The following is a 26,578-nucleotide window of genomic DNA, read 5'->3' as shown; positions in this document are numbered from 1 at the left end:
ACCTTGATAATGACAAATTTTGAATACATTCAAGAAAACTACAAATCAATGCCCTCATGACCATATATGTAAAATTCCTTAATAAAACACTAGCAAATCAAATCCAGCTACATATGAAATGGATAATACATTATGACCAGATGGGTTTATCCCAGGAACGAAAAGTTAGCTTAACATTTGAAAATCCATCAGTGTAATCACTGTGTTAACAAAACAAAAGATTAAAAAATATGTTTATTTCAAAGGATACAGAAAAAGCATTTAACTAGTTCATCAAACTCTCAGCTAATTAGGTAAAGCGTGATATTTCCTCAACATAATAAAAGGTACATAGATAAAAACTTGTAACTAACACCATATTTAATGGTGAAATACTGAAAGCTTCTACACAAAGGAGATCTTTAAAAAAAAATTTTTTTTTTTTAAATTTATTTGAGAGAGAGCACAAGTGGGGTGAGGGGCAGAGAGAGAACCAGACTTCCTGCTGAGCAGGGAGCCCCTATCCTGGGCCAGAAAGAGGTCCTTGATTCTGTTCAACAATGTATGGAAGTTCAGACAAGTGCAATAAGGCAAGACAATGAAATAAAGAGAATAAAGTTGAAGAGGAGAAAGTAACAGTGCCTTTATTCCCAGATGATATGACTGTTTACACAAAGATCATAAGGAATCTACTAAATAACTACTAGAAATAAGTGAATTTAGGAAGATAGCAGGATACAAGAACAAGATACTAAAATTAAATGCAATTTTACATACAACAAATTATAGTATAGTATGTCTTTTTTCATCTTTTTACTTTTAGCTAATCTGTATCATATTTAAAGTGGGTTTCTTACAGACATCATGTATCTGAGCTTTGTTTTTTCACTTTAACCAATGTGATAGTTTCTTTTAAGTGTTTTGTTTAGACCGTTTACATTTAATGTAATTAGTGATAATGTTGTTTGACTTTAAGTCTACAGGTTCTTGTTCCTCTTTCTCCCTGTGCCATCTTCTTTATGGATAATTTGGATTTTGTTAATATTACATTCACCTATTTTTTTTTCCAGTTCTAGGGATTACAAGATACATATCAGACCTTTCACCTAGTTAGATTTTTACTTGACATGAAATGTAGGAAACATACAACCATATAGTTTCCTATATCTCCTCCCCACCCCATTATGCTTGTCATATGTATTTCATTTACATACATTGAAAACTTGTATCAAGACACAGTTATGATTTTTGTTTTCAATAGTCATACATATTTTAAAGAACTTAAAAGGAGAACAATAGTCTATTATATTTACCAAGTTGTAGTCTATTACAGCATGTCAGTATGTTTTGATTAAATCATAAATTGCCATTTGACTATAAGGTATTCCTTTTCCTCAACCCTATTTAATAGATGTTTTTAATCAGCTAAGTTGGGGCATATTAAGTAAAAGTCAGCAATTAACTTGCCGTGTTGATTTAAATGGAAAATATTGCCTCATTTTTTTCATTGTTAATTTGGACTGTTTAATTGAAGTGCTCAATAAAGATTTTTGTTTCTAAAGCATACTTTAGTTGTATTTGTAATTAGAGGTTTTCTTGGTTTGGACTTACTATTAGAATTTCCATTTTAAAAATAATAGCAATTTTTTAACAAGCCAATTAATAACTTATATGATGATATAAATTGCTCTTAGTGTTTTGAAAAATTTAACAGTGATAAGATTTGCATAGTGCCTCTACTTTTTTATTACTATTTTTCCAGTGAAGTGTATGTTTATATTTTTTATTAAATGTATTCCAGAACAGGGTTAGGTACTTTTGATTTAGGTGCAGATAATAATGGATTCATTTTTGCTCTGTCACTTGAAATTCGAGTCCTATCTGAGGCACAGTATTGGGAGATCGCTCTCCTGATACCAGTAGATCTGTATTTTAAGTACACTTCACTGGTAAGGAATCTATTAAAAACAGCTCTTTTGAAGAAATAGTTTTATTTCTTTGCTATTTATTTTAAAGAGCACACTTAAATGCCTATTAGTATGTAAGAACTTAGAAATTTTTTTTTTAAGCAATAAAAGAAAAATTTGACCTTTTCCTAGAAATCACAATATGGATTATACACAAAGTCAAAAGATAATCAGAGCAAAATAGACCAATATTAGATATCCTCTTATTTCCAGCTGACCCAAATTACTCCCAGTGACACAAGTGATTATTGACATTGATCATTCAACAAATACTTGTTCTTGGCACTGAGTGTATGGCTGTGGAAAAGATAAGTGGAAAATATAAGAACAACTAATATATTCATTTCAAATAGTAATTAATTCTGTTAAGGCAGGTAAATAGGATAACGGAATATCCTATTTAAGTGTGTGTGTGTGTGTGCGTGAGTGTGTTTTATTGTGGAGGGGAAATACACTTTAAATTGTTGGTTCAAAGAAGACCTCCCTAAGGAGGGGACATTTGAGCTGAGACCTAAATGATCCGTGCAAGCCCTACCATGCAGAAGTGTGGCACAGAGCATTACAGGTAGAGAGAGTATCAGATGCAAACCCCGTAGACCAATAATGAGGCCGTCCTGTTTGAAGGAAAACAAGAGGGAAATGTGCCTGGACCTGGTGATTGCTGGGGAAGTTCTGTGAAATGACACAGAGGAAGACTGAAGCCACGTGATGTTATCGTAAAGGTTATGAATGACCTTTTGATTTTACAACTTTTAAAGAACACAGATCAAAACCGAATTTGCTATCAAACTGAATGTCAACTCTTTTTTGTTTTTTAGCTTTGGACATTTTATTCCAGCTTAATATTTTACCAGTGTGTTCGATTGATTGATTGACTTAGGAGCCACACAGATGTTCTTTGCCAAGCATATTTATTTATTGTGGTAATGTCTGAGCTGTTTTATACTAGCTAATAAAGTGATTTATTTGAGGGAAAAGGTGAATGAGTATAACATATGTGCCAGTTTGTTTAGCTGTTTTAAAAACAGCCTTATTTTTATGCCTTCTTTAAAGGTTATTCTACCATATTAAGAGAATTCTGCATTCTTGATTATATTTTCTTAACAAAAAAGTCCTAATATTCTTTGTCTTATTAAATTTTCCCAACTATCTCTTTTGAACAAAATGTAATTCTCTTAGAGAATTGAGAGAACAAAAAACTCCTATATTCGTGAAATTTACATCGGGAGTCCACCTCCGTGGAGCATCAATGTCTGATTAAGTAAGGCACTGTCAAAGACAGAAAGTTAAGTGAGTGTCATTTTTTTCTATTAATGGCTGAGTGCCCAGAATGATTCAGATTTTAGCCTATGATATCATCCTTACTTAAGTGTTTAGACAGACAAATAAATACTTAGAGAAATAGCAGAATAAAATCGAGAGGAAAGTAGAAATAATTAAAAAGTAACAGTCTAATTCAGGCTTTAAAGTGAGTGTTATATATTCAGTTTTCATTCAGAACATTGTGATTCCAATGACAAATTGAACGCACTTTCGGATTTCATTTTGTCTGACACTGACATTAATACTAGTGGAAAGCACCTGCTTTCATTTTCGGAGTACTTTAAGAAAGTTAATCCTGAGAAAGGGATTCTGGGAGATGGGAGGCTTGAATGCTTTCTGTGTTCTCTCCCCTTCTGATTCTGATTATTTACCTCTCTTGAGCCAAGCAGCTTCTGAGGGCAGAAGGCCTGCAGGAATGAGGGAGAAAGTGGGTTCTGTGGAGTCCTAGTAGAAATCTGATGCAGAATTTTATTATCTCTGCACTCCTTGAAAGCCTGGAAAATAATGCCCCACAAGAGAATGTGGCAGATCCTAGGAAGAGCTCAGTCTGCAAAAATCTCCCCTCCTCTCAGTTTTATGTCATAAAACGTTAATTCCCAGACAATTATTTGTTAATTATTATTATTTATTTAATTTCTTAATTATTTATTAGTTAAATTAGTTAATACTTATTAAAACTCCACAAGGACTTATAAGGAGAATTTTTCGAAATTATTTTTAAATATGCGATTAATTTAATAGATAAAAATGAGTGATGCCTAAGAATAGGCAGGACGAGTCTGAAAAAAAGAACACTGGTCTTGATGACGGTCGGGAGAGAGAAACTAACATTATTCAACTTGACAGTACACTCTGAAGCTACTTCAGTACAGTCAGTATGATCCTAACACAAGGATTGAGAAATACTTCAGTAGAACAAAACAGAACCTTTCTCAACCAGAGTTCTTCACCTGAAGCACAGCTCAGGAAGTGATTTCGGTTACTGTTTTCTTGATTTCCCCAAGGATAACATATAGAACGAGTACCATTCTAGATGCACTGGAAAGAAGTCCATTTATTGTAAATAGTGTATGTGTTAAGCATCAGGGCTTCATTCTTTCACGGAATCTAGGTGGTTAAATATATGGCAAAGATGGAATTTCACCTATGTGGAAGATTTTTTTTTTTCCTTTTAGTATTAATAGTACAGACACAGTTGAATATCCATATGGGAGAAAAAGCTTGAACCCTTATGGCACTTATGTATGAAGTAAATTCCAGGAAATTTCACAACTTTAATCTAAAAATGAAAACAAAAATCTTAGAAATTTTTGAGCTCCATGTGTAAGAATGAATGTATCTGGAAGAGCCTCTTAAATTAGGAGACCTAGAAATTTTAGTTGCTTTTTCTTTTAAGGACAGATTATATCAAATGCAATGTCTTTTATCTGATTTTTTTTTCAAAAGACACCATAAATACGTAATGTCAGTATGTAAAAATGATGTTAAAAAATACTTGAAGTACAAATGACAACTATTTAAGTGTCAGTTATAGACCAAGTGCTCTCCTAAACTAATAGGAAAAAAATCAAAACCACTATAGAAAAAAATAACAAATGATACAAATAGGTAATTCCATTCATGTAGAGTTCTAGGACAGGAAACACTAATCTAGAGTGATAAAAATCACTCCGTGGTTGCCTGGGGCAGTACATGGGAATTGCTGGCAAAGGGGCAGGGTGGAATTTTCTGAAGTAAAGGGAAGGTTCCGTATCATTGTGGAGATGATTATATTGGCAGATCTTGGACCGATATAGTTAAGTGTTTACTTTTATGTATGTAAATTATACGTCCAGAAAGTTGACTTAAAGCTATAGTTGATACCCTTAAATGCTAGGTTTTTTTGTTTGTTTGTTTGTTTTTAAAGATTTTATTTATTTATTTGACAGACAGAAATCACAAGTAGGCAGAGAGGCAGGCAGAGAGAGAGGAGGAAGCAGGCTCCCTGCTGAGCAGAGAGCCCGATGCGGGGCTCGATCCCAGGACCCTGGGATCATGACCTGAGCCGAAGGCAGAGGCTTTAACCCGCTGAGCCCCCCAGGCGCCCCTTAAATGCTAGTTTTTAAAAGGATATTAGCACCTATTGCTCTAAGGCTGCGGACAAAAGGATGTTCTCTTTTCTTGCACAAAAGTGAATTTTTATAGCCTTAATGGTAGCAAGTTTAAAACATCTGATAAGATAAAAATTATTATCTTTCAATCTAGTAGTCCTGTTTCTTGGACTGTTCCAGAGGACTTAAAGTCCCAGTACATAAAAACATGTATGCAAATATATTTAATGCAGAACTGTTCTTAGTGGCTCAAACCTATGTACCAAATAAATGCCCATTATTTGGGGAATGGCTGATGAAACTGTGGGACATGTTTATCATATGGTATTATATAGCCATTTAAAAGGATGGGTTCAAACTATCAGGAAGGAAAAGCATGATGCACAAAGGGGAAGCAAATAGGCTATCTCATTTTTGAAAAGGAACTGGTGCTTTAAAAAAATATCCTATAAAGATGCATGTTTTAATGTATATGCAAAAAAAAATTCAAGGATATATTCCAGATCCTAAACATGGTTTACCTAGTGTGAAAGGCAGGATGTGGGAGGAGTAGGAGAAGAGAGGAGCAATGGAGAGGAAGAGTGGTGCACAGAATTACATTTATCCGAAAAACATCACAACAGCACACACATATAATTTCCCGTCTTTGCAAAATATCATAGATCTTCATAAGCCAGAAGAAAATTTGTTTTTATGTGCTGTTTTACAGGGGATATTCAAATATGCATTCAAATTTTAGAAAGGTGCTGCAAAGTAATACTGATAACATTCTTCTATTTTAGTAAATAAACAAGATCCTCTATAGATGGGCTCTGCTTTCACTTTCTCCAAGAAACTGTCCAAATATAATCCTCTTGATTTCCAGGCACAAAAAGTCCATTTATTTTGGAGTGGTATGACCAATACAGAAAAATTAGTTCCGCTCTCTCCTGTACCATCCATTCGGTCCCCTAGAATGGATGCTGCTCAAGGGCAGATCTGCACAAATTGTGGAGTCCCTTTTGATAACAGTGGTTGAGAGAATAAGAATTGACTACTTCTAGCTCTTTGGGTTTGCTGAAGTTCCACTTAGTTTTTCCCCAGGAAACATTTTTCTCACTAGAGCATGTATAGAGAGGCACTGTGAGATCTCACTTGATGTCTTTCAGCCCTTTTTTTCCCCCTTCTACCTGTACATTTCATACTCCTATTTCACTGACTTTGGATGGTGAGAGAATACAACCAACTCTGATTTGGGCAGAGTAGTAAGTACAGGAGGAGTTCTGCATCTATGGTCATCATTGGTTCAGATTCCTTTGAAATTACGGTGGGTGCTTTTAGCACTGTTTGTGTTTTCTGGGTCTTTTTTGCATAGGATATAATTCCTGTTTTCACTGTCACGTAAGGGGAAAACACACTTTTCCACGTGGAAACAAGTTTCTTTGATTGAACCCTCCTATCCCTCATCTTTGGAAAACCTTCGTTCTCCATGTTTATCTTCTGTATCCTGCTACACCTCTATATTTGCTTACAGGAATGTCTAAGATTGTTTTCGTTCCCCTTCATTGACCTTTACTGACATAGGATATGAACACAGGAACCCTTAACTCCATTGTAATTGGTTAAAACAGAACATTTGGAATACCTTGCCACAGACACACACTCACTCACTTTATCAGAGCTTTCCAGAGTAGGAACAGACAATGAATGGGTTAAGAGTCACTAATACTATAACCATCTCACCTCATATGTAGATATAAAGCATCTTGTAAGATCAGTCTTCAACAGAGCTCCCAGTTCAGAGCATCTGATCACATGAAACGTAAGTCCAATGGGGCACCCAGTTTGAGACCTCAGTGATGCAAGTATGGAAGAGCTGTTTGATGAGTGCTTCCAAAGATTATTTGTACCCCATTAATTATTTGTTCCTAAGAAGACAAAAAAAAAAAGTTCTTAAGAAAAAAAATTGAGCCCTCATTCTAAGGATGATCTGGATGTGATTAAGAAAGCTCTTAAATTATTAACTCATCTTTCCATACTTAAGTGCTACAAATTAACCACTTTTTAAAAACATTGTGGTGAATCATTTTTTCCCACTCTTGAGATATGAAACATTATTCAGTTAGTTACAAATACTAAAATATTGATCTTACATTAAAGAGGGTGAAGGGACTAAAGTACATCAGAACAAATTGAAAAAAAAAAAAAAAGGGGGAGGGTAGACCTGATCAGTTAGTCATTCAAATCGAGCAGGAAAAAAATAAACACATGCACCCTATATATATTAATTATATAATTATATGTTATATATATAATTCCTTTTTTCATGGAAATTCTCTGGAGAATTTATGAATCTGAAAAGATGGGGCAAATAGGGAAGGATGATGAGTTGGCATTAGGAAATGTTAATGGGATCCGTGTAAGTTTAGGCAAGTTAATCCAGTATGCACGAGGCCGCTTTCAGTATGAACTCTTTAACTGATAAAACTTGAAGGAGATTGAAATTATTCAACGAATTCGTGTTTTGGAAATTGAAACATTTGTTTTAATAACATCCCCTTTCCCTTCGTTTTCTCCTTTTTTGTTTATTTTGTTTGTTTTGGTTTTAAACAGGCCATATACTCCTATGAAAGGTGGAATCTCCAATGTATGGTTTGACAGATTTAAAATATCTAATGACTGCCCAGAACACCTTGAGTCAATCAATGTAATGTGTCAAGTGCTTACAGATTTGATTGATGATGAAGTAAAAAGTGGCATCAAGAAGAGTAGAATATTAGTAGGTAAGACTGTTAAATGTTGGTAATTTAAATTTCTTTCAATTTGCTCTATTCTTATACGTTAAACTTTACTTGGAATATTATTTAGAAACACTTGTATATCATTTGACCTGTTTATAGTTTCAAATAGAGTTTACATATTAAGGGTTTCAAAAATTCTAAACGACAGCTCATGAAACTTTATTTTCTTTCTGATAATAACATAATTTGAGAATTCCATCCTTAATTTTCAATTAAGAGATTATTCATTTTAGTTTTTAAAATATTTTATTTTAGTTAGCTTAAGTTTTATAAACATGTTTAAACTGTTGCCATGATTAAGGTAGCATATGCCATCAAAATATCAAATTCATGAAAAATAAACTCTTTGGGGTTAGTATCAGAGGAATAGGGTGTTTGTAAACTCCTGTTAAACATACCATCAGGGGTGCCAAGGTGGCTCAGTGGGTTAAAACCTCTGCCTTCGGCTCAGGTCATGATCCCAGGGTCCTGAGATCGAGCCCCGCATTGGGCTCTCTGCTCAGCAGGGAGCCTGCTTCCCTTCCTCTCTCTCTGCCTGCCTCTCTGCCTATTTGTGATCTCTCTGTCAAATAAATTAAAAAAATAAAATCTTTAAAAAAAAAAAATACCTTCAGCAATTTCTGTTTCCAAGGAGATATAAAGTACCTTTATATAAACTGTTTATTCTACTTAATGCCCTTTACTTTTTCTGTAAAATATTAAAATACAAGTATTTTATAATAATTAAATACAAATATAAAATAAAATATTAAATACATAAGCTATTAAAATCTCTTTCTGTAATACATAGGAAAATGAGATTAGTTGGAAAGGATGTAGATGGTACAGGACATATTTTGGTGAAGGAGTTTTATTTTCAAATATAACTATTCAATTTATAGTGAGTTGTATTTAGTGATGAAAATATAAAGCAAATTAGCTATCTCTGTCATGTTCTAAATAACATTAAAATGCACATTGGGATCCTGTATGGACAAGATTTGGGTAAATTAATAAATTTCCTTTGTATTTACTGAAGTACTAAACTAGTAATTGAGTTGAGAGGCAGTATAAGACTTCTAATACATGTTGTATTGGTACTTCTACCACCCCTATTAGAATGTCCATCTTATTATATCCTCATTGATAATATTGTCTTGAAAAAAATTTGCTAAAAATAAGGCAATTAATTTGTAATTACTTTATTTTCCTTCTAATTTTTTTTTGTTATATTTTTACACCGGAAAACTTTTCTTAGTTGTCTGTTACTCTTTGCTCTTATGATTTTTCTTTTCCAACTAAGATCTCAGTTTAAGAAAATCTCTAGGACTTGGGTAAATACTCAAATTTTCTGCTGGTTTTCTATAATGTGATTTTTTTTTACATGTAATTCTTTGATTCATCTGGAATTTATTTTGCTTTCTTTTTACCATGTCATGGAAGTATTAGTTATTTTCTGAAGTACCAAGAGAACTTTATTAAAAAATAGTCTTGTTTTAATGAAAATACAGAAAGGGAAATTAGAGAATCGATTCCATTTACTATAGCACCAAGAACCGTAAGATACCTGGGAATAAACCTAACCAAAGGGTAAAGGATCTGTACTCCAGGAACTACAGAACACTCATGAAAGAAATTGAAGAAGACACAAAAAGATGGAAGACCATTCCATGCTCTTGGATCGGAAGAATAAACATTGTTAAAATGTCTATACTGCCTAGAGCAATCTATACTTTAATGCCATTCCGATCAAAATTCCACCGGTATTTTTCAAAGAGCTGGACCAAATAATCCTAAAATTTGTATGGAATCAGAAGAGACCCCGAATCGCTAAGGAAATGTTGAAAAACAAAAATAAAACTGGCAGCATCACGTTACCTGATTTCAAGCTTTACTACAAAGTTGTGATCACCAAGACAGCATGGTACTGGCATGAAAACAGACACATAGACCAGTGGAACAGAGTAGAGAGCCCAGATAGGGACCCTCAACTCTACGGTCAAATAATCTTCAACAAAGCAGGAAAAAATACACAGTGGAAAAAAGACAATCTCTTCAGTAAATGGTGTTGGGAATATTGGACAGCTATACGTAGAAGAATGAAACTCAACCACTCTCTTACGCTGTACACAAAGATAAACTCGAAATGGATAAAAGACCTCAACGTGAGACAGGAATCCATCAGATTCCTAGAGGAGAACATAGGCAGTAACCTCTTTGATATCAGCCACAGCAACTTCTTTCAAGGTACGTCTCCAAAGGCAAAGGAAACAAAAGCAAAAATGAACTTTTGGGACTTCATCAAGATCAAAAGCTTCTGCACAGCAAAGGAAATAGTCAACAAAACAAAGAGGCAACCCACGGAATGGGAGAAGATGTTTGCAAATGACAGTACAAAAGGTTGATATCCAGGATCTATAAAGAACTTCTCAAACTTGACACTCATGAAACAGATGATCATATCAAAAAATGGGCAGAAGATATGAACAGACATTTCTCCAATGAAGACATACAAATGGCTATCAGACACATGAAAAAATGTTCATCATCAGTAGCCATTAGGGAGATTCAAATTAAAACCACATTGAGATACCACCTTACACCAGTTAGAATGGCCAAAATTAGCAAGACAGGAAACAACGTGTGTTGGAGAGGATGTGGAAAAAGGGGAACCCTCTTACACTGTTGGTGGGAATGCAAGTTGGTACAGCCACTTTGGAGAACAGTGTGGAGATTCTTCAAGAAATTAAAAATAGAGCTTCCCTATGACCCTGCAATTGCCCTACTGGGTATTTACCCCAAAGATACAGATGTAGTGAAAAGAAGGGCCATCTGTACCCCAATGTTTATAGCAGCAATGGCCACGGTCGCCAAACTGTGGAAAGAACCAAAATGCCCTTCAGCGGACGAATGGATAAGGAAGATGTGGTCCATATACACTATGGAGTATTATGCCTCTATCAGAAAGGATGAATACCCAACTTTTGTAGCAACATGGACGGGACTGGAAGAGATTATGCTGAGTGAAATAAGTCAGGCAGAGTGAGTCAATTATCATATGGTTTCACTTATTTGTGGAGCATAACAAATAACATGGAGGACAAGGGTAGATGGAGAGGAGAAGGGAGTTGAGGGAAATTGGAAGGGGAGGTGAACCGTGAGAGACTATGGACTCTGAAAAACAACCTGAGGGTTTCGAAGGGGCGGGGGGTGGGAGGTTGGGGGAGCCAGGTGGTGGGTATTAAGGAGGGCACGTATTGCATGGAGCACTGAGTGTGGTGCAAAAACAATGAGTACTGTTACGCTGAAAAGAAATTTAAAAAAAAATAGTCTTGTTTATAAAGCAATCAGTAATATAGTCAGTATTTTCTCAGAACTCCATTGAATTTATAACAACAATATTTATTTTTGAAAGCTTTGTAGATGATTACATTATAAAATGATAAAACTTGAAATTTATGGTAAATTATGGTAAATATAAAATATTTACACATTATTTTATGAATATAAAAAGCTGGGAAAGAAAAAAGATATTTTTTTTTAGAATTTGTGAGTTGAGCTGATTAACTTCTATAAAAAAACCTCTTTCCGGGGCACCTGGGTGCCTTCGGCTCTGGTCATGATCTCGGGGTCCTGGGATGAAGCCCTGCATCAGGCTCCCTGCTCAGCGGGGAACCTGTTTCCCCCTCTCTCTCTGCCTGCCTACTTGTGATCTCTGTCTGTCAAATAAATAAATAAAATCTTTAAAATCTTTTTTAAAAAAATCTTTAAAAAAAAAAAAAAGCCTCTTTCCTACTTTGAGATGTGAATGAGACCGCAAAGGTGCAGATGCAAGGCAGTTTGTTCTTGTTACCGGTTTTGTTAGTCATTTCACTAGTCAACATAAATCTTCAGGAACGGTTCCGTAGCATTAAACATGTCCCCCAAATTCACATGATCCTTGACCTCTTACACTATGACAAAACATTAGTTATGTTTATATGAGTTATTAATATAACTATATATTACAGATAGCTATCTATATAAAACTATGGAATATTACCATAACTTTATTATATATATATATATACACACACACACACACACACATATATATATATATATAAAAATATATTTTTTATTAGTTACTAACTCCTTTTTTGTGTCTAGGATTCTTTACATGGGTTAACTCTTAATGCAGAGAGGAAATACCATTCTAATGCTATGGAGATCTTTTTGTTGTGGTTGTTATTTGCTTGTCTTATGGACCTAACCGAACCACCCATTTATTTGAAAATGTGGCACAAGAAGCAGTGTCACTGCTGTGTTCGAGTGTGTATACGTGCATTCCCTGCATTGTGTGAATCATAATTGCAGATGCGCTGATGCAGCTGATGGAGGTATACCACAAGCATGAGCTTGGGCTCTGGACGCGGCCTGCAGGTTTCCAACCCTAGACTCAACGACTTTGTAGCTACAGAATCCCCTTAGCCTCTGTGCTTGGATGACAATAATAGTAGCTCTCTTACAGAGTTGTGATGATTGAACTAGTCAATTCCTACCATCTTAGAAACATGTCTGGCGTGTAATGTTGAGACCGGTTTCTTGCTGTTATTAAATAATCTTTATACCCCTTACACCAGGGTCACTCCAAACAGTAGAAAGGCCCTACTTGGTTAGGCCCACCCCCAGGAGACTCAGGTTACTCACTGCTCCTTCCCCCCTAGCTGTCTTCATTTTGCTCGGTGGTGGACATGCTGTGTTTCCCTTTCTTTTTCATAGATTACTTAAACAGAAGTTACTTGCTTAATATTTTTCTACTGGCTTTTATACTTTTGTGTGTCTATTATGGTACATTTTAAGTGAAGTAAGATTTAAGTGCTATTCATGACATGTTAATGAAGGAGGGATTCAATGGGAAGTCAAAAAAAATGCACTTAAGATTCTGAACAATTTTTATTACGCACACACATATGCACCACAGTAAGGTTGGGTTATTTTTTAAAAAATTGTAAAAGGAAAAACTAGAGAATTTTAGGATCAGAAAGGAAAAACATGGAGATAATAGGTACAAAAATTGTTATCCTTATTGATTTTGTTTAATATGGGATAAAATTTCTGATTTAATTTCATACAGTATATGCTCGTGGAACCCTTATCTCTAAGATTAGATCTGCAACCGGTATAGCTTTGTAAAGCAACACTATTCTTTATATTCGGGTAGGTGGGAACCTGTCCTTTGTGGTTTTATTTTGATGAGTGGTTTTTTTATTATTTTAAACTTAGTTTTGGGGCGCCTGGGTGGCTCAGTGGGTTAAAGCCTCTGCCTTCAGTTCGGGTCATGATCTCAGGGTCCTGGGATCGAGCCCCGTGTCGGGATCTCTGCTCAGCGGGAAGCCTGCTTCCCTTCCTCTCTTTCTCTGCCTGCCTCTCTGCCTACTTGTGATCTCTGTCAAATAAATAAAATCTTAAAAAAAAAAAAAAAAGGCCTAAAAGAAAATATTTAAAAATAAATAAATAAATAAACTTAGTTTTAAAAACAATTGTTTTAGTAATTTATGTTTGCCAAACTGCTTTTGGATAGTGTATCTAGCTTGATCAGGGCAAAGATGGTACTTCTCATACAAATTTGATCTCCAAATTGTTAATAAAAATGTTAAGTCTTGGAATACCAAGAAAACTTCAAATATTTTACAGCTTAATGAGGGAGATACAGAAGTAAGGTGTTCGAATACGATGTATTGTGAAAGTGTGTTGCAAGGTGCATTGTGAGCAGTCAGGAAAAACAGGTGATCTTTGGGAGAGTTAGGGACTGTTTCTTAGAAGAGAGGACTCTCCAGCTGAGTTTTAAAGAATGAGTAAGAATACGACTGGTAAACAAAGAGGGAAGCACATTCATGGAAGCAGAGAAGGGCACATCAGAATCTCTCAGGATATACTAGTTTAGTATGCACTCCAATCCCCAAGGGTTATTGAATTAGATGCAGAGAATGACGTGATTGAATGTGCATTTCAGAAAGCTTATGCCAGCAACGTGGTGGTGTGGCGGCGGGCAGGCCAGTCTGAAGGCCTGGAGAATAGCTAGGAGGTAAATGCAGTAGATCCAAGAGAATGACAGTGATTAACACACCCACTGTTTGCAGATTTAGGGAACACAAAGATGAATAAGGTTTTTACTGAAGGACATGATAGTCAACTGCAGGCATTACCTGTGAAAACAAATTCTTGGTTTTCTAGTCATCAATGGAAATATATTGCTTTCTTAATGGAAAAAATAAATTAACTTTGGTTAAATAGGAAGAACTAGACAAAAAGTTCACTAACTGTCCTAGTGCTAGGGTCAGATAGAGGAGATGGTCAAGGAACACCACTGTGTTCTTGGAGACATTTGTGAATCCTCACTCTGTACATTAAGACTATCAGGCATAAGAAAGCTTATTTATTTAATTTTATGTATTTGTACCACTCATGAGTCTACAGAGGGTGTGATAAAAGTTAGGGGAAATGAGCTGTAAAATAGTGACTTTAAATCAGTTTCTGATTGTTGATAATATAGTTAGTATAATAAATCAGTGGGTTCAAATCTTGTAGCCTGAGAAAATTACTAATAATGTTATATTATTCTGTCTTCTTGTTCTATTAATGTGGGGAGTGTACATTGTGCAGAATGTAAGCAAATTCATAGTACTACATTCTGCCTCTCTGTTAGTATCAGTGTTGAAACTCATTTCCTTCTTGTATGTTTCTGTGTAATGTGAGAAATCAAAATGAAGAAAGATATATAAGTTTTCCCATGTGTACTGCTGTGCTTTAAAAGTACATATAGTAGTAATAGTACTAAAATAGTTCACATTTATATTACACTTGACAGTTTTTAAATTGCCGTTATTATACATCATATTGTTTTATTTTCAGATAGTGTTTAAATTATAAGGTTGTTTTCATGCACAATATCTCTTTTGAGCCTTGTGATAGGTAAAACAGGAAATTATTATTCTCATTTCAGATATTTAAAAACAAAACACAACAAACAAAAAAACCCCACTAAAATCCAAAGAGATTCTAGCTAACATAAAATCTAGTTGGGACTAGAACCCAGATCCTTTGACTTAGTCACCTTTGTACCAGGATGGGATTCCTTTTTCGGCCACTAGGTGGTGACAATTTGTTAAGACAAAACTGATAAAATTTAGGGTTTAACTTTGATCTAGGACATCTAGAATCTGACTAATTATATAACCAGATTACAAGAATTTTGATAATATGAGCATAATGTCAGAATTTTGAAGCAGGGAGAATCAAGTAATCCTGGAATTACACCTGAGTAATTTATGTGGATGTTCTAAAAACCCGTCATGAGAGAAATGGTTAAGGGAATTATGGTCTATTAATACAATTGAATATTATGTAACTATTAAATACTGTATGTACACATAGAATGAACATTATGAGTGTGCATTCAATGAGTAAAATTATGTTTTTTTTAATTCTGTTGAAAGACTTAAGTCAGTATGATATGAAAGTAAAAGTAAGTTATAAAAATTATATATTGAGTGTTTAACTATTAAAATGAACTTTAAAAACATGTCAGAATTATGTATGAGTAATGAAATTTTGGATGACTCATTTTATTTCTGCCTGTATGGTGTAAACACTTTATACACTGGATATATATCAGTGTATTAATTTTATAATATTTAAAATAAAAATGAAAGAACAATTGCAATGACCAAGATGAAGATGAGCACCAAAATTTCCAGTCTCCCTTTGTCCTGACCTTACACAAATTTCTTTTGAAACTTTTAGCTCTTTCTTGAGCCAAAACTTGAGAAATGATAACAGAGTCCTAGTTTCTTTTCATATATATATATATATATATTTATATATATATATATCTTCATTAAACAACTTGTGTTTCTTGAACAACAATTAGAACTTTAAAGGCTTGGAAGTCCTGTTTCAACAGCTTTTTCTGGAAGATGATAAGTATTTTGTTTACCCTGTAAATATCAGAGAAAATAGACAAATAGATATTCCCAAACCTTTTGAGACTTTATCACAGTTTAGTCTGAATAACTATAATATATAAGTTAAATGGAAGAGTTGTTGAAATTTGAAGGAAGGGTAGATTTTATTACATGTTAAAAGTTCTGTTTAATTGATGGTAAACTTGAATTTGTAAGTATTTTTTTCCTCTGGATTTTGTTTTCAGATAGATTAGTTTTCCCAGTATAGTTTTTTTTTTTTAATACATTGTTTCTGTTTTATTTTATTTAAAGAGTTCATAAAAGCTAGGTTTATTATTTTTTAACATGTTTTATTCAGCTTGTTAATCTTAAATGTATGTTGAAATGTTAACTCTTGACGATTTAATACTTTGCCAGCAACTATAAACAAACATTGTAACCATTACCTACAATGAGTTTACTATTTGGTATTTACTTATTGAATAGTATATTTTATATTGCATTTTAGACATTTAGATGGAAATTGAATTCAAATAACTAGTCTTTTGTGTTAAATTTCCTTCTATTAGAAAAAAATACACAAAGTCCCTTTTCATAATAAGTTGTGATGCTAAAGGTGATTGTATTGTCAAAGATGACTGGTGAGAAATAGCAGATTACCCCACAAGATTATAATTGGGTAAGGGGCTTAGAGTAAATCTTTAAATAATAAGATTTCAGTGAGTACATTTATTTTCACTGTAAATTATGAGTATTGAACATGAGGTTCAATATCTGCAGGATGCATTTATATTTGTTCATAATGACATCTCAAATGTGGGAAAATGTTTTCTTACTTTTGATTTAGTTCTTGTTATGCTGGTTTCATTCAAGGGGCTCTGAAACCACACAAAGTGATTAGTTTACTGTGGACAATAAGAATAAAATGGTGGAGAGGGAATTTAATCTGCAAAATTTTCTCATTATGAATGATTTAAAATAACTTTAAATTGTTTTTGCTTCCTAATCTGTTTCATTCACCTTTTATCTTGTGATTTTTAATGATCCTAGCCTCAGCGTCTCTTAATGAAACATTTTCTTTTTGCTCCACTTATGAATTGTGAAGCTTTTTTTGATCATTGATGCAGTTTAGACTACCTGGAACTTCATTGTCCGCTTTGATAGTCCTTAGCACATGTGACTATTTAGGCTTAAATTTGAACTTGCTAAAATTAAATAAAATTAAACATGTAGTTCCTTAGTCACACTGGTCATATTTAATATATTCCTTTGGTACATTTGGCAAAAATATAATTCAAGCTCTTGAATTTCTCCAAAAAGTAAAAACTTGGTTCCTACAGCCTTAGTATCTGTAACATACGGTTTCTTTTAAATCATGACCATATTTTCACTTTCTGTTCTTACCCATTATACTTAATCCTGAATTGTCTGCCTTTCAGCCATTGATATTTTTCTAAGACTATGATTCTCATACATTTGATGTATAGGTAGAAGAGCTTTTAAAAATTAGACATATACTTTGAGATTGTGTTAGAGGGTCTGGCGCTGAGTCGAGGAATCTTTAATTTGAAGAAGCCAGATTTAGAAATCTGGCTGGGGGACACTAACTATTCACTCCTGCTTTTTTCTAAGCTTTACTTTTATAGCCAGTCAGATCGCCAAAGAGCCACATTCCCTGATGATACAAATTTGTCCCCTTATAGATATAATTTTATAGAACCACAACCTATATTTATTCATTTATGTGATGAGATACTTACTAGATGCCTGCTGTGTGCCAGGCACTTGTTCTAAGCATAGGGAGGGTACATCAGTGAATAAGACAAAAATCCCTCTTCACATGAACCTTATAGACTACTGAATGCTAAGGCTTCATGCCCCAGACTTACATAAAAGTCATGAGCAGAAGAGGCTGTCTGTACAATGTCTGATTTTGAGTTTGATGTTTAATAAAGATCTCCTTGATAAATTCCACCCAGGAATTCAATGCCAGTAGAAGTTTCTAGTAGGATTTGGCATAATTCCTTCTGTTAAAGAATGTTGTCTTGCTACAAGGAAGCAGTTGGAAGACCAGCAGCACCCGTAATTGCTGCTGCCTCCCCATATTATGTGTGTCTCTCTCTTTCGTTCTTTATCTCTCGTTCTACCAGGAACCCCATCTCTCTCTCCGTCACATTTTCCCCTCGTTTTAAAGCTGTAGTTTTATTGTTTTCAGTGTGTTTGGTTATAAGCAACCTGGAATTCATTTTTTAAGTAAATTGGAAAAAGAGGGGAGATCTGAAGCGATGAAGGAAGTAAGCATTTGCTAGGATTCGTTCTGTGAACTTGAAGGAGGTCTGCGGTCATATCCTGGGAGATACAGATTCTTAATCTTAAACTGAAAGTAGAGTTCTGTATTTACAATAACTCTAAACTTTGAAAGTCCTTGCTGTTTGACTTTTACAAGTGATTATTAAGCATTTGTATATAATAGATTTAAAAACCTTTGTGGAAACCCTGGTGCACCTGGGTGGCTCAGTCGGTTAAGCCTCTGCCTTCGGCTCAGGTCATGATTCCAGGGTCCTTGGATTGAGCCCCACATCAGGCTCTCTGCTCAGTGGGGTGTCTGCTTCTCCTTCTCCCTCTCCCTCCCCCCCCAAATTGTGCTCACTATTGCTCTCTCATTCTCTCTCTCAAATAAATAAATAAAATCATCTTTAAAAAAATAAAAACTTGGTGGAAACCCTAAAGATCATCTAGTCCAACTATCTAATCTTATTGGAAATGAGATTCTGGGTCTTAAATAGTTTACCCCGAGGCAACACCTAGAGTGTCACTGGTAGGATTAAAATTTGGTTTCCCTTTATTTCACTGGGGTCCTCTTTCCACCAGACTTTACATTAGAAAATGTTTCATGTGCCTTTAAATCTGATAAATTTAAGAGACATTCATAAACTTTTTATTACTTTCATCCTGTAATATATGGTTTCTAAGAATTCAGCTAAACAGACTTTTGCTGAGTTATCACTGTGTACCAGAAAGTGTACTCAACCACTGGGCACAGGAGATGAGGAAGCCAGCTCCGGGCACATGTGCACCAGGGGGCGAGGACACTTTGCAGAGCTCCTCATAAGCCCTCAACACAGTGTGATCATGGGAGGCAGAATGGTTTCTTATCCTCAAGGATTTCAAAATCTAGAGAACTAACTTAAAGTTGCTAAATTAAAACTTGATCAGAGTTCTGTTTCAGAGTGTTTGCTTTATAACCCACGTACTGTTTCACATAGAAAAACTTGAGAAGAAAAAGCAGTCTATAAAGAACTGTAGCAAAACCCAGTAAGTTTCGCATTCTCTCTGCTTGCTTAAAATGAGGGTTTACCAAAAACACTCATCTTGTCTGCAGCAAGCTCTGCATATCCAAATGGGGCATGTCCTGTTGATCAGTTTACACATTCACAGGTAATGCACTCCGGTGGTTTTTAACCTTTTTGGGAATCTGATGCATATATGCAACTTTCACGCTCAATGTTAAGGTGCGTGTACTGCTCGTCCCCTGCCAAGCCCATTCATGATCTCTCAGACGTATCTGTATCTGTGGCTGGTGTGGGGGGTTATTTTGAAAGAACCTTCCAGGTGGTTCTCATCCATGGTGAACTTCTGCTGTTGATGAGGCCCTATTATTTCTTTCTGGTATGTTGAAAACCACAGATGTAATATTTATCATACATGGTCATTATTTACATATTATGTACTTCTTAAAAATCTAAACTTTGCAAGCCTTAGTAATCTTCACTCATACGTTGTATCCTGGGTCCAAAATAATATTACTGCCCTGCCCAATAATATTAGACATTATTAAATAAATAATGTAAAATAAATAAAATGTAAAAACAAAATGTAAAAGCAGTTGTATTTTAATAAATACTGGAGGAGAGTGGAGAGTGGAGAGTACATACAATCTGGATTCCAAAAGTCCTAGCTTTACAGCCAGAATTAGGGCCGCATCCTTAAACAGGTCGCCCAGTCTCAGGCCTTGGTTCACTTCATCCGTAAAAAGAGATTGTAGTAAATTTAAATTTATAGTCTCTTTAAGCATTCAGCTTTATACTTTGTTAAGTGAAATAAAGCAGGAGGCTGGAAATGAGGAGATCTGGATTCCACACCAGTGTATATTTTTCTGTTTCCACAAGTGTGTGGCTGTGTGATTTACTTTCTATATTTATTTCTCACAAAATGTAAATAAGACACCTTTTAGCTCTCACTCAAGCAGGGGAGTAGCATTCTAGGTCTCGAGCCTGAAGTTGGGCCCCCACATCTTCTACCTATCTCCGTATTCTGTGATGTCCCTTGTGCCCTGTCGAGGACAAGGGCCTGTGTATTTAGTCCGTGTGCTGCCAAAGGGAACGTGGGACCGTGTCTTTTAGTCTGCGCATCTTCAGTGGCTCGCACAGTGTTTGACTCGTGAAAGACAATAACAATTTGTTAAATGAGTAAATCGTTTTTTAAAAATCTTTTGGAAAAGTTTGTATAGGTACCTGTTTTAATTATACCATCATAAGTCAGTTTCCAAAACAATATTGTAACTCAGAGATGTTTTATCTAGCTCACCAATTTTTTTTAAAGATTTTATTTATTAGAGATCACAAGTAGAGAGGCGGCCGGGGTGGGGTGGTGGGGAGGCAGGCTCCATGCTGAGCAGAGAGCCCAACGCGGGGCTCAATCCCAGGACCCTGGGATCATGACCAGAGCTGAAGGCAGAGGCTTTAACCCACTGAGCTACCCAGGCACCCCTCACCAAATTTTTTATTTTCTTCCCTAAAGATCCCTAAACATCTCTTAAAAGGCAGGCACGAGAAATGTAACTCTTCATGATGCTTGGAGCTTGGCAAGTAAGAGAGGTGCATGTTATTAATTCTTGTGGCAGTGGGAGGACTTCTATAATACAAGTATAAGCAAAATATAAGTGGACATTAGGCGTTTAAATAAAACTTGTGCTATGACTCATATTTTGAATTATAAATATGTTCCGTCAATGAGCATGATTTATTTGTTTAATTCCAACTCTTTTTTTTTAAAGATTTAATTTATTTATTTGACAGACAGAGATCACAAGTAGGCAGAGAGGCAGGAAGAGAGAAAGGGGGAAGCAGGCTCCCTGCTGAGCAGAGAGCCTGATGTGGGGCTTGATCCCAGGACCCTGAGATTATGACCTGAGCTGAAGGCAGAGGCTTTAACCCACTGAGCCACCCAGGCGCCCCCTAATTCTTTATAACAAGTCTTTTTACCAGTGATGACCTAGATGAACCAGTGTTACTCATTACAAGTATTTTTTTTGATGAGCTCGAAAGTAGACTACATTTCTTTTTAGCACTCTGTCTCAGTAAAGGTCTCCAAATATTTTACAATATGCATGGAAGCCTGACACAGATGTATCTTGTTTTAAACTATTGTCGCATTTATTCAACAACTTCTGATAAGTGAATTTTTTGCTTCCTTTAGGAGGATTTTCTATGGGAGGGTGCATGGCAATGCATTTAGCATATAGAAATCATCAAGATGTGGCAGGAGTATTTGCTCTTTCTAGTTTTCTGAATAAAACATCTGCTGTTTACCAGGTAAGTTCCACATTTTAAAAACGAAACAAAACAAACAAGCATGAAATATTCACATGTTGAAACTAAAATGAAATTGATAATTAGGCAGTCACCATCAGTGAACAAAGCATTGCTGGGACTCCATTTCCCGATTAGTTATATTAAATAATAATTTCAGCTGGTCATGATGTTCAGGAAATGCCATAGAAAGACTATTGTTAAGGTCAGCATCAAAGGCAAAAGAATAAAAAGAATCTATACGTATGATACATATGTATCCCTTACACCATGATAAAAATATGGGTGATTATTAGTGAGGTTTGTTTATGTCATGAATGTAATCAAAACAGAATCTCTCACATTCCCGATGCCTGTTTCATAGCAACAGGCTAATACAGGGATACAGTACATAGCGCTGTAACTTCATACCTACTGTAGAAGCGGCGGATACAGAAATGAAACCTACAGTGTAATTTTTCCCTTAATTGTCCCTTGTCTTCCTCCGTCCTTCCACCCTGCGTGAAGAGGCGTGTCTGCTCGAGTCACACGGTTTCTTCAGGAAACACTCTGCCCATGTTTGAGACAGTCCTCTGTGGAGTCACTGCTGGTCGCATAGGACTAACGGTAGCTCCCGTGGTACCTGCAGCCAGCTGCATGCCCCACACGGCACCACGCCCGCCTCTTTTCTCCCTTGGAATAGTGAAGCTTGGGTAAAATGGACATTGTCTGCCCTGTCTGATTTCCCAGAATGATGTCCTTTAGGGAATTTCTCCCATCCAAGTACTAACCAGGCCCGACCCTGCTTAGCTTCCGAGATCAGACGAGATCGGGCGCGTTCAGGGTGGTATGGCCGTAGACTCCTTTAGGGAATTTCTTAAACATTTCTGTTTCCGTGTCCTGTTCTCTAGGCTCTTCGGGACAGCAACGGTGTGCTCCCTGAATTATTTCAGTGCCACGGTGCCGCAGACGAGTTAGTTCTTCATTCTTGGGGTGAGGAGACAAACTCGATGTTAAGGTCCCTAGGAGTGAGCGCGAAGTTTCACAGTTTCCCGGGTGTTTACCACGAGCTAAGCAGAGCCGAGCTCGAAAAACTGCAGTCATGGATTCTTACAAAGCTTCCGGAAGAAGTGGAAAGGCAAAGTGAATGAGTCAGGGTAGATTTGCTCATCTACATGTCATGTCTCCATGAAAAGTGGTTTTTACTGCCAAATTACAGTTTGATAAATGATAATTAAAATATTAATAAATATCAAGTGTACTGATTTATTTACTAGTCACTGAAATGCTTAACGCCACAGAGAGTAGCATCATCTTATCAATGGCAAACATTAATTTAGACAAACATCTGTGGATTGTTTTTCGGATACATTTGTAAATAACTGGAGACTTTTTTAAAAATTTTTATTTTTTTTTTTATTTCTTTTCAGTGTTCCAGAGTTCATTGTTTATGCACCACACCCAGTGCTCCATGCAATACGTGTCCTCTGTAATACCCACCACCAGGCTCACCTAGCCTCCCACGCCCACCTCTCCAAAACCCTCAGTTAGTTCCTTAGAGTCCACAGTCTCTCAAGGTTCATCTCCCTCTCCGATTGGAGACCTTTTGAGTAATAAATACGGTCCTCCGAGCTCTGCATGAGGTGTTTTCTATCCACTTTGTGGCCTGGGAGGTCTCTGAAGGCAGTAAGCTGGGGCATAGGGCTGACCTTGTTCCCTGCCCCTGCCCCTTCCATCAGAGACCACTGACCTTTACTGCCCTATGTCCAGTACTTTGAAAAACTTTGTTTCCAGTATTTTGCCTTTTTTGTTGTTGTTCTTTCAGATGAAAGAATAAATTCATTTCCTATGTTACATCAATGGCTGGAGGCGACACTAAATTATCCTTTAAAGTTTAATTTTTTTTAATTCTTTTATGTCTACTTTTTCCAGTGCTCTTCATTCCTTAATGTGTGCCAGATTTCCATATGATATCATTTTCCTTCTGCCTGAAATACTTTAACATTTATGATAATGCAGGACCGCAGCTATTAATTTCTTTCAACTTTTGTATGTCTGAAAAAGTAGTATTTTGCCTTCATTCTTTAAAGATATATAGAATTCTAGGGTGACAGGGTATTTTTTTCCTTTCATTACTATAAAGATCTTACACTATTGTCTTCTAGTTTGCATTTTTTTTTTTTTTACTGTGACTGTATTTAAATTTTTTTCAGTTTTTAGTTTTAAGCAATTTGGTTATGATGTGCTTTGGTGGTGTTTTCTCCTTTTGTTTTGTTGTTTTTTTTTTTTTTTGCAACAGGTGTTTGTTGAGTTTCTGCTTTTGAAATCTGTGGATTTATAGTTTTCATCAAATTTAGAGATATTTTGGCCACTGCATTTTCTAATATTTGTTTGCCTCTTCCTATTCTCTTTTTTAGGGGACTTTAGGCTGATTGGTGCTTATTCATTTTTCCCCCTTTTCCTTTTTTTTTTTCTCCTTTTTTTTTTCTTTCTTCCACTCTGCATTTTATTTTGGATAGTTTCTATCACTGTGTGTCAAGTTCATTGATCTTCTGCAATGTTTAATTTATCATTCATGCTACCTACCTTATTTTTTATCTGAAGTACTGTGCATCTGAGATAAAAAAGAGAAGTTCTGTGTTTTATTTGTTGCATTTTATATTTAATATGCTTATTCTCCTTCTTGAATATATGGGATATAGTTAAATAGCAACGGTCCTGTTCTTTATTGAGTCTGTCATCTCGGTCATTTGTTGTAGTTTGTTTCTATTGATTGATTTCTCTTTCCACTAAGGATGATATTTTCTTGTCTCCTTCGTAGGCCTTATGATTTTTTATTAGATCCCAAGCATTGTAAGTTCTACCTCATTAAGCAGTGGGCTACTTGCATTTCTATAAATAGGAGCTTTGTCACTGAGTGCAATTAATTACCTGGAAAGTACTTAGGAACAGTTTGAACCTTTCAGGCCTCCTTTTAAGCTTTCTTAGGAGGTTCCAGAGCCCTGTTTCTCCAGGACCGACTTTGCCCCCCTCCTCAAGCAGTGCATTGTGGGTACTCCAGCTGACACTTGCCGGACTATGAGGTTTCACAGTGTGGCTCGTGAAACACACATGCCCCAGGCCTCCATGAGCCCCAGTGGTTGTTTCCTCTGTTCCCGGTGGGTCGCCCTCCCCTCACACACCTCTCTCTGATGGTTAGTTCTGGAGTTGGGCTGAACCTCTGCAGATCTGTGGCTCTCTCACACTCTGCTCTGTGAACTCTAAGCTCTGGGCTCTCCTGGCTCCCTCCGGGTCTCCCTCCCCACACTGCAGCCCAGAAACTCCCTTCGCACAGTATGCTGAGCATCTGTAGACCTCACCTCATCTGTTCCTCGTAAGAACTGCCCTGTGCTGCCAGTGTCCGGGGTCTGGAAGCCTACACATGGTTTAGCTGTGGAGCTGTTTCAGGTTGAAGAATAAATCTGGTCCTTGTATATCTCCATCTTGGTCATAAGCAGGAAGTCCCTTTACTCCTCTTGTATTTAAAGTTATCGACTCTAAATGTGAAGAAGGAGGGTGGGAGAGAGAAAGAGACTGATAAAATTTAATAAAATCCAAAAATCCCTTTACAGAAGACTGTGCAGGGTTTTAATTATCCCCAGCTTTTAATGACCTTCAACTCCTTGAACTTCTAAATGCCTCAGCTTGAATATACACAGTATGACTTACACATAAACCCCTTATGGCTGCATTTACCCTGGGAGTACCACAGATACCTGGCATAAAGAAAGGAGTCAAACAGTGTATACATCCCAGATAGAGTGCAAGGAAAGAAATCCAGATTTTTTTTTTTTTTAAATACTTAGGCTGTTACTTACTAATCATGTACTCTGGCATAAACCTTAGCCTCTGCCACAATATACTCTTCTGTGAGATTATTGCCTGAAGATCCTATATTGTCTATGTAAAAGTCTTTAATATAAACAGAGTCGCCTGGGTGGCTCAGTCGGTTAAGTGTGTGCCTTCAGCTCGGGTCATGATCTCAGGGTCCTGCTCATTGGGAAGACTGCTTTCCCCCCTCCCTCTCCCACTGCTTGTGTACTCTCTCTTACTGTGTCTCTTTCTGTCAAATAAATAAAACTATATATATATATATATATATATATATATATATATATATATGAAATTCAAGGCATTGCTAGTACTGGTTATTATGTTTATAAATGCAGCTCCACAAATCGATCCATGCATGGAGGATATATCTAAAATTTTATGTGGCTATAACCTTCAATCCAATTCTGGTCCCCTCCCCATTGGGCCAGTAAAATACCCATTGTGTTATCCTGAGCAGTATGATGTTCAGGGGAGGTCCTCCAGGCTCCAGTCCTCACTCACTAATCTTGAGGTCCCTGTTGTCCATACGCATGTGGTCTCTTAAAGCCCGGTTTCTGAGCTTGAGAAAAATACGCTAAGGCTGGAAACACCAGGGTTTAAGGTGTCCTCCTAAAGAAACCACTCAGTCATTCCTTTCCTGTCCCATCCCAAACCTTGCTGTTGCTTTACCTGCAGAAACATTTCGAAGGCAAAGGAATTGAAATAGCTGTTTTCCTCTCTTATGTGGGAGAAGAAAATCAGCAAGAAGACGAAAATGTAAATCAGCATCACAAAAATTATATACCTTTGTGTTGGGGAGACTGGAATGTTGCAAGGAAGGAGAGAGAAAGCTAGGATACAAGTGAAGGGAAACTTGCACTTTTTACTCTTTCTTTTGTTTGAATTTTTGTAGTGTTCTTTATTATTAACTTTAATGATTTGTAAGTGAAGCCGAATGTTTATTGGTAGTATTTTTTCTCAACTGAAATCTGAATAAGAAAGATCATCATCAGTGGTAAGGAGCTTAAATGTACTTTTTATAGGAAGTTGAGTATTTCAATTGAAGTATAACAAAATGAACTGAGAGCAAAA

At 36.1% G+C, this 26,578-nt stretch overlaps 1 protein-coding gene across 1 annotated transcript in view; it reads left to right on the top strand.

The window, feature by feature from the left end:
- LYPLAL1 (lysophospholipase like 1) overlaps positions 1 to 24,345 on the top strand; it is a 38,512-nt gene extending 14,167 nt beyond the window's left edge. Inside the window, exons 3-5 of the mRNA XM_080823775.1 lie at positions 7,952 to 8,121; positions 21,543 to 21,658; positions 22,546 to 24,345. Coding sequence (XP_080679901.1) covers positions 7,952 to 8,121; positions 21,543 to 21,658; positions 22,546 to 22,785 — 526 coding nt within the window. The 3' untranslated portion in view covers positions 22,786 to 24,345. The remainder of the gene's footprint in view (positions 1 to 7,951; positions 8,122 to 21,542; positions 21,659 to 22,545) is intronic.
- The last annotated feature ends 2,233 nt before the right edge of the window (positions 24,346 to 26,578 follow it).

This window comes from Martes martes, assembly GCF_963455335.1.
Source record: "Martes martes genome assembly, chromosome: 15".
NCBI classification, from domain to species: domain Eukaryota; kingdom Metazoa; phylum Chordata; class Mammalia; order Carnivora; family Mustelidae; genus Martes; species Martes martes.
Note: the sequence above shows the minus strand (reverse complement) of the source record. Positions and strands in the feature narration are given on the sequence as shown.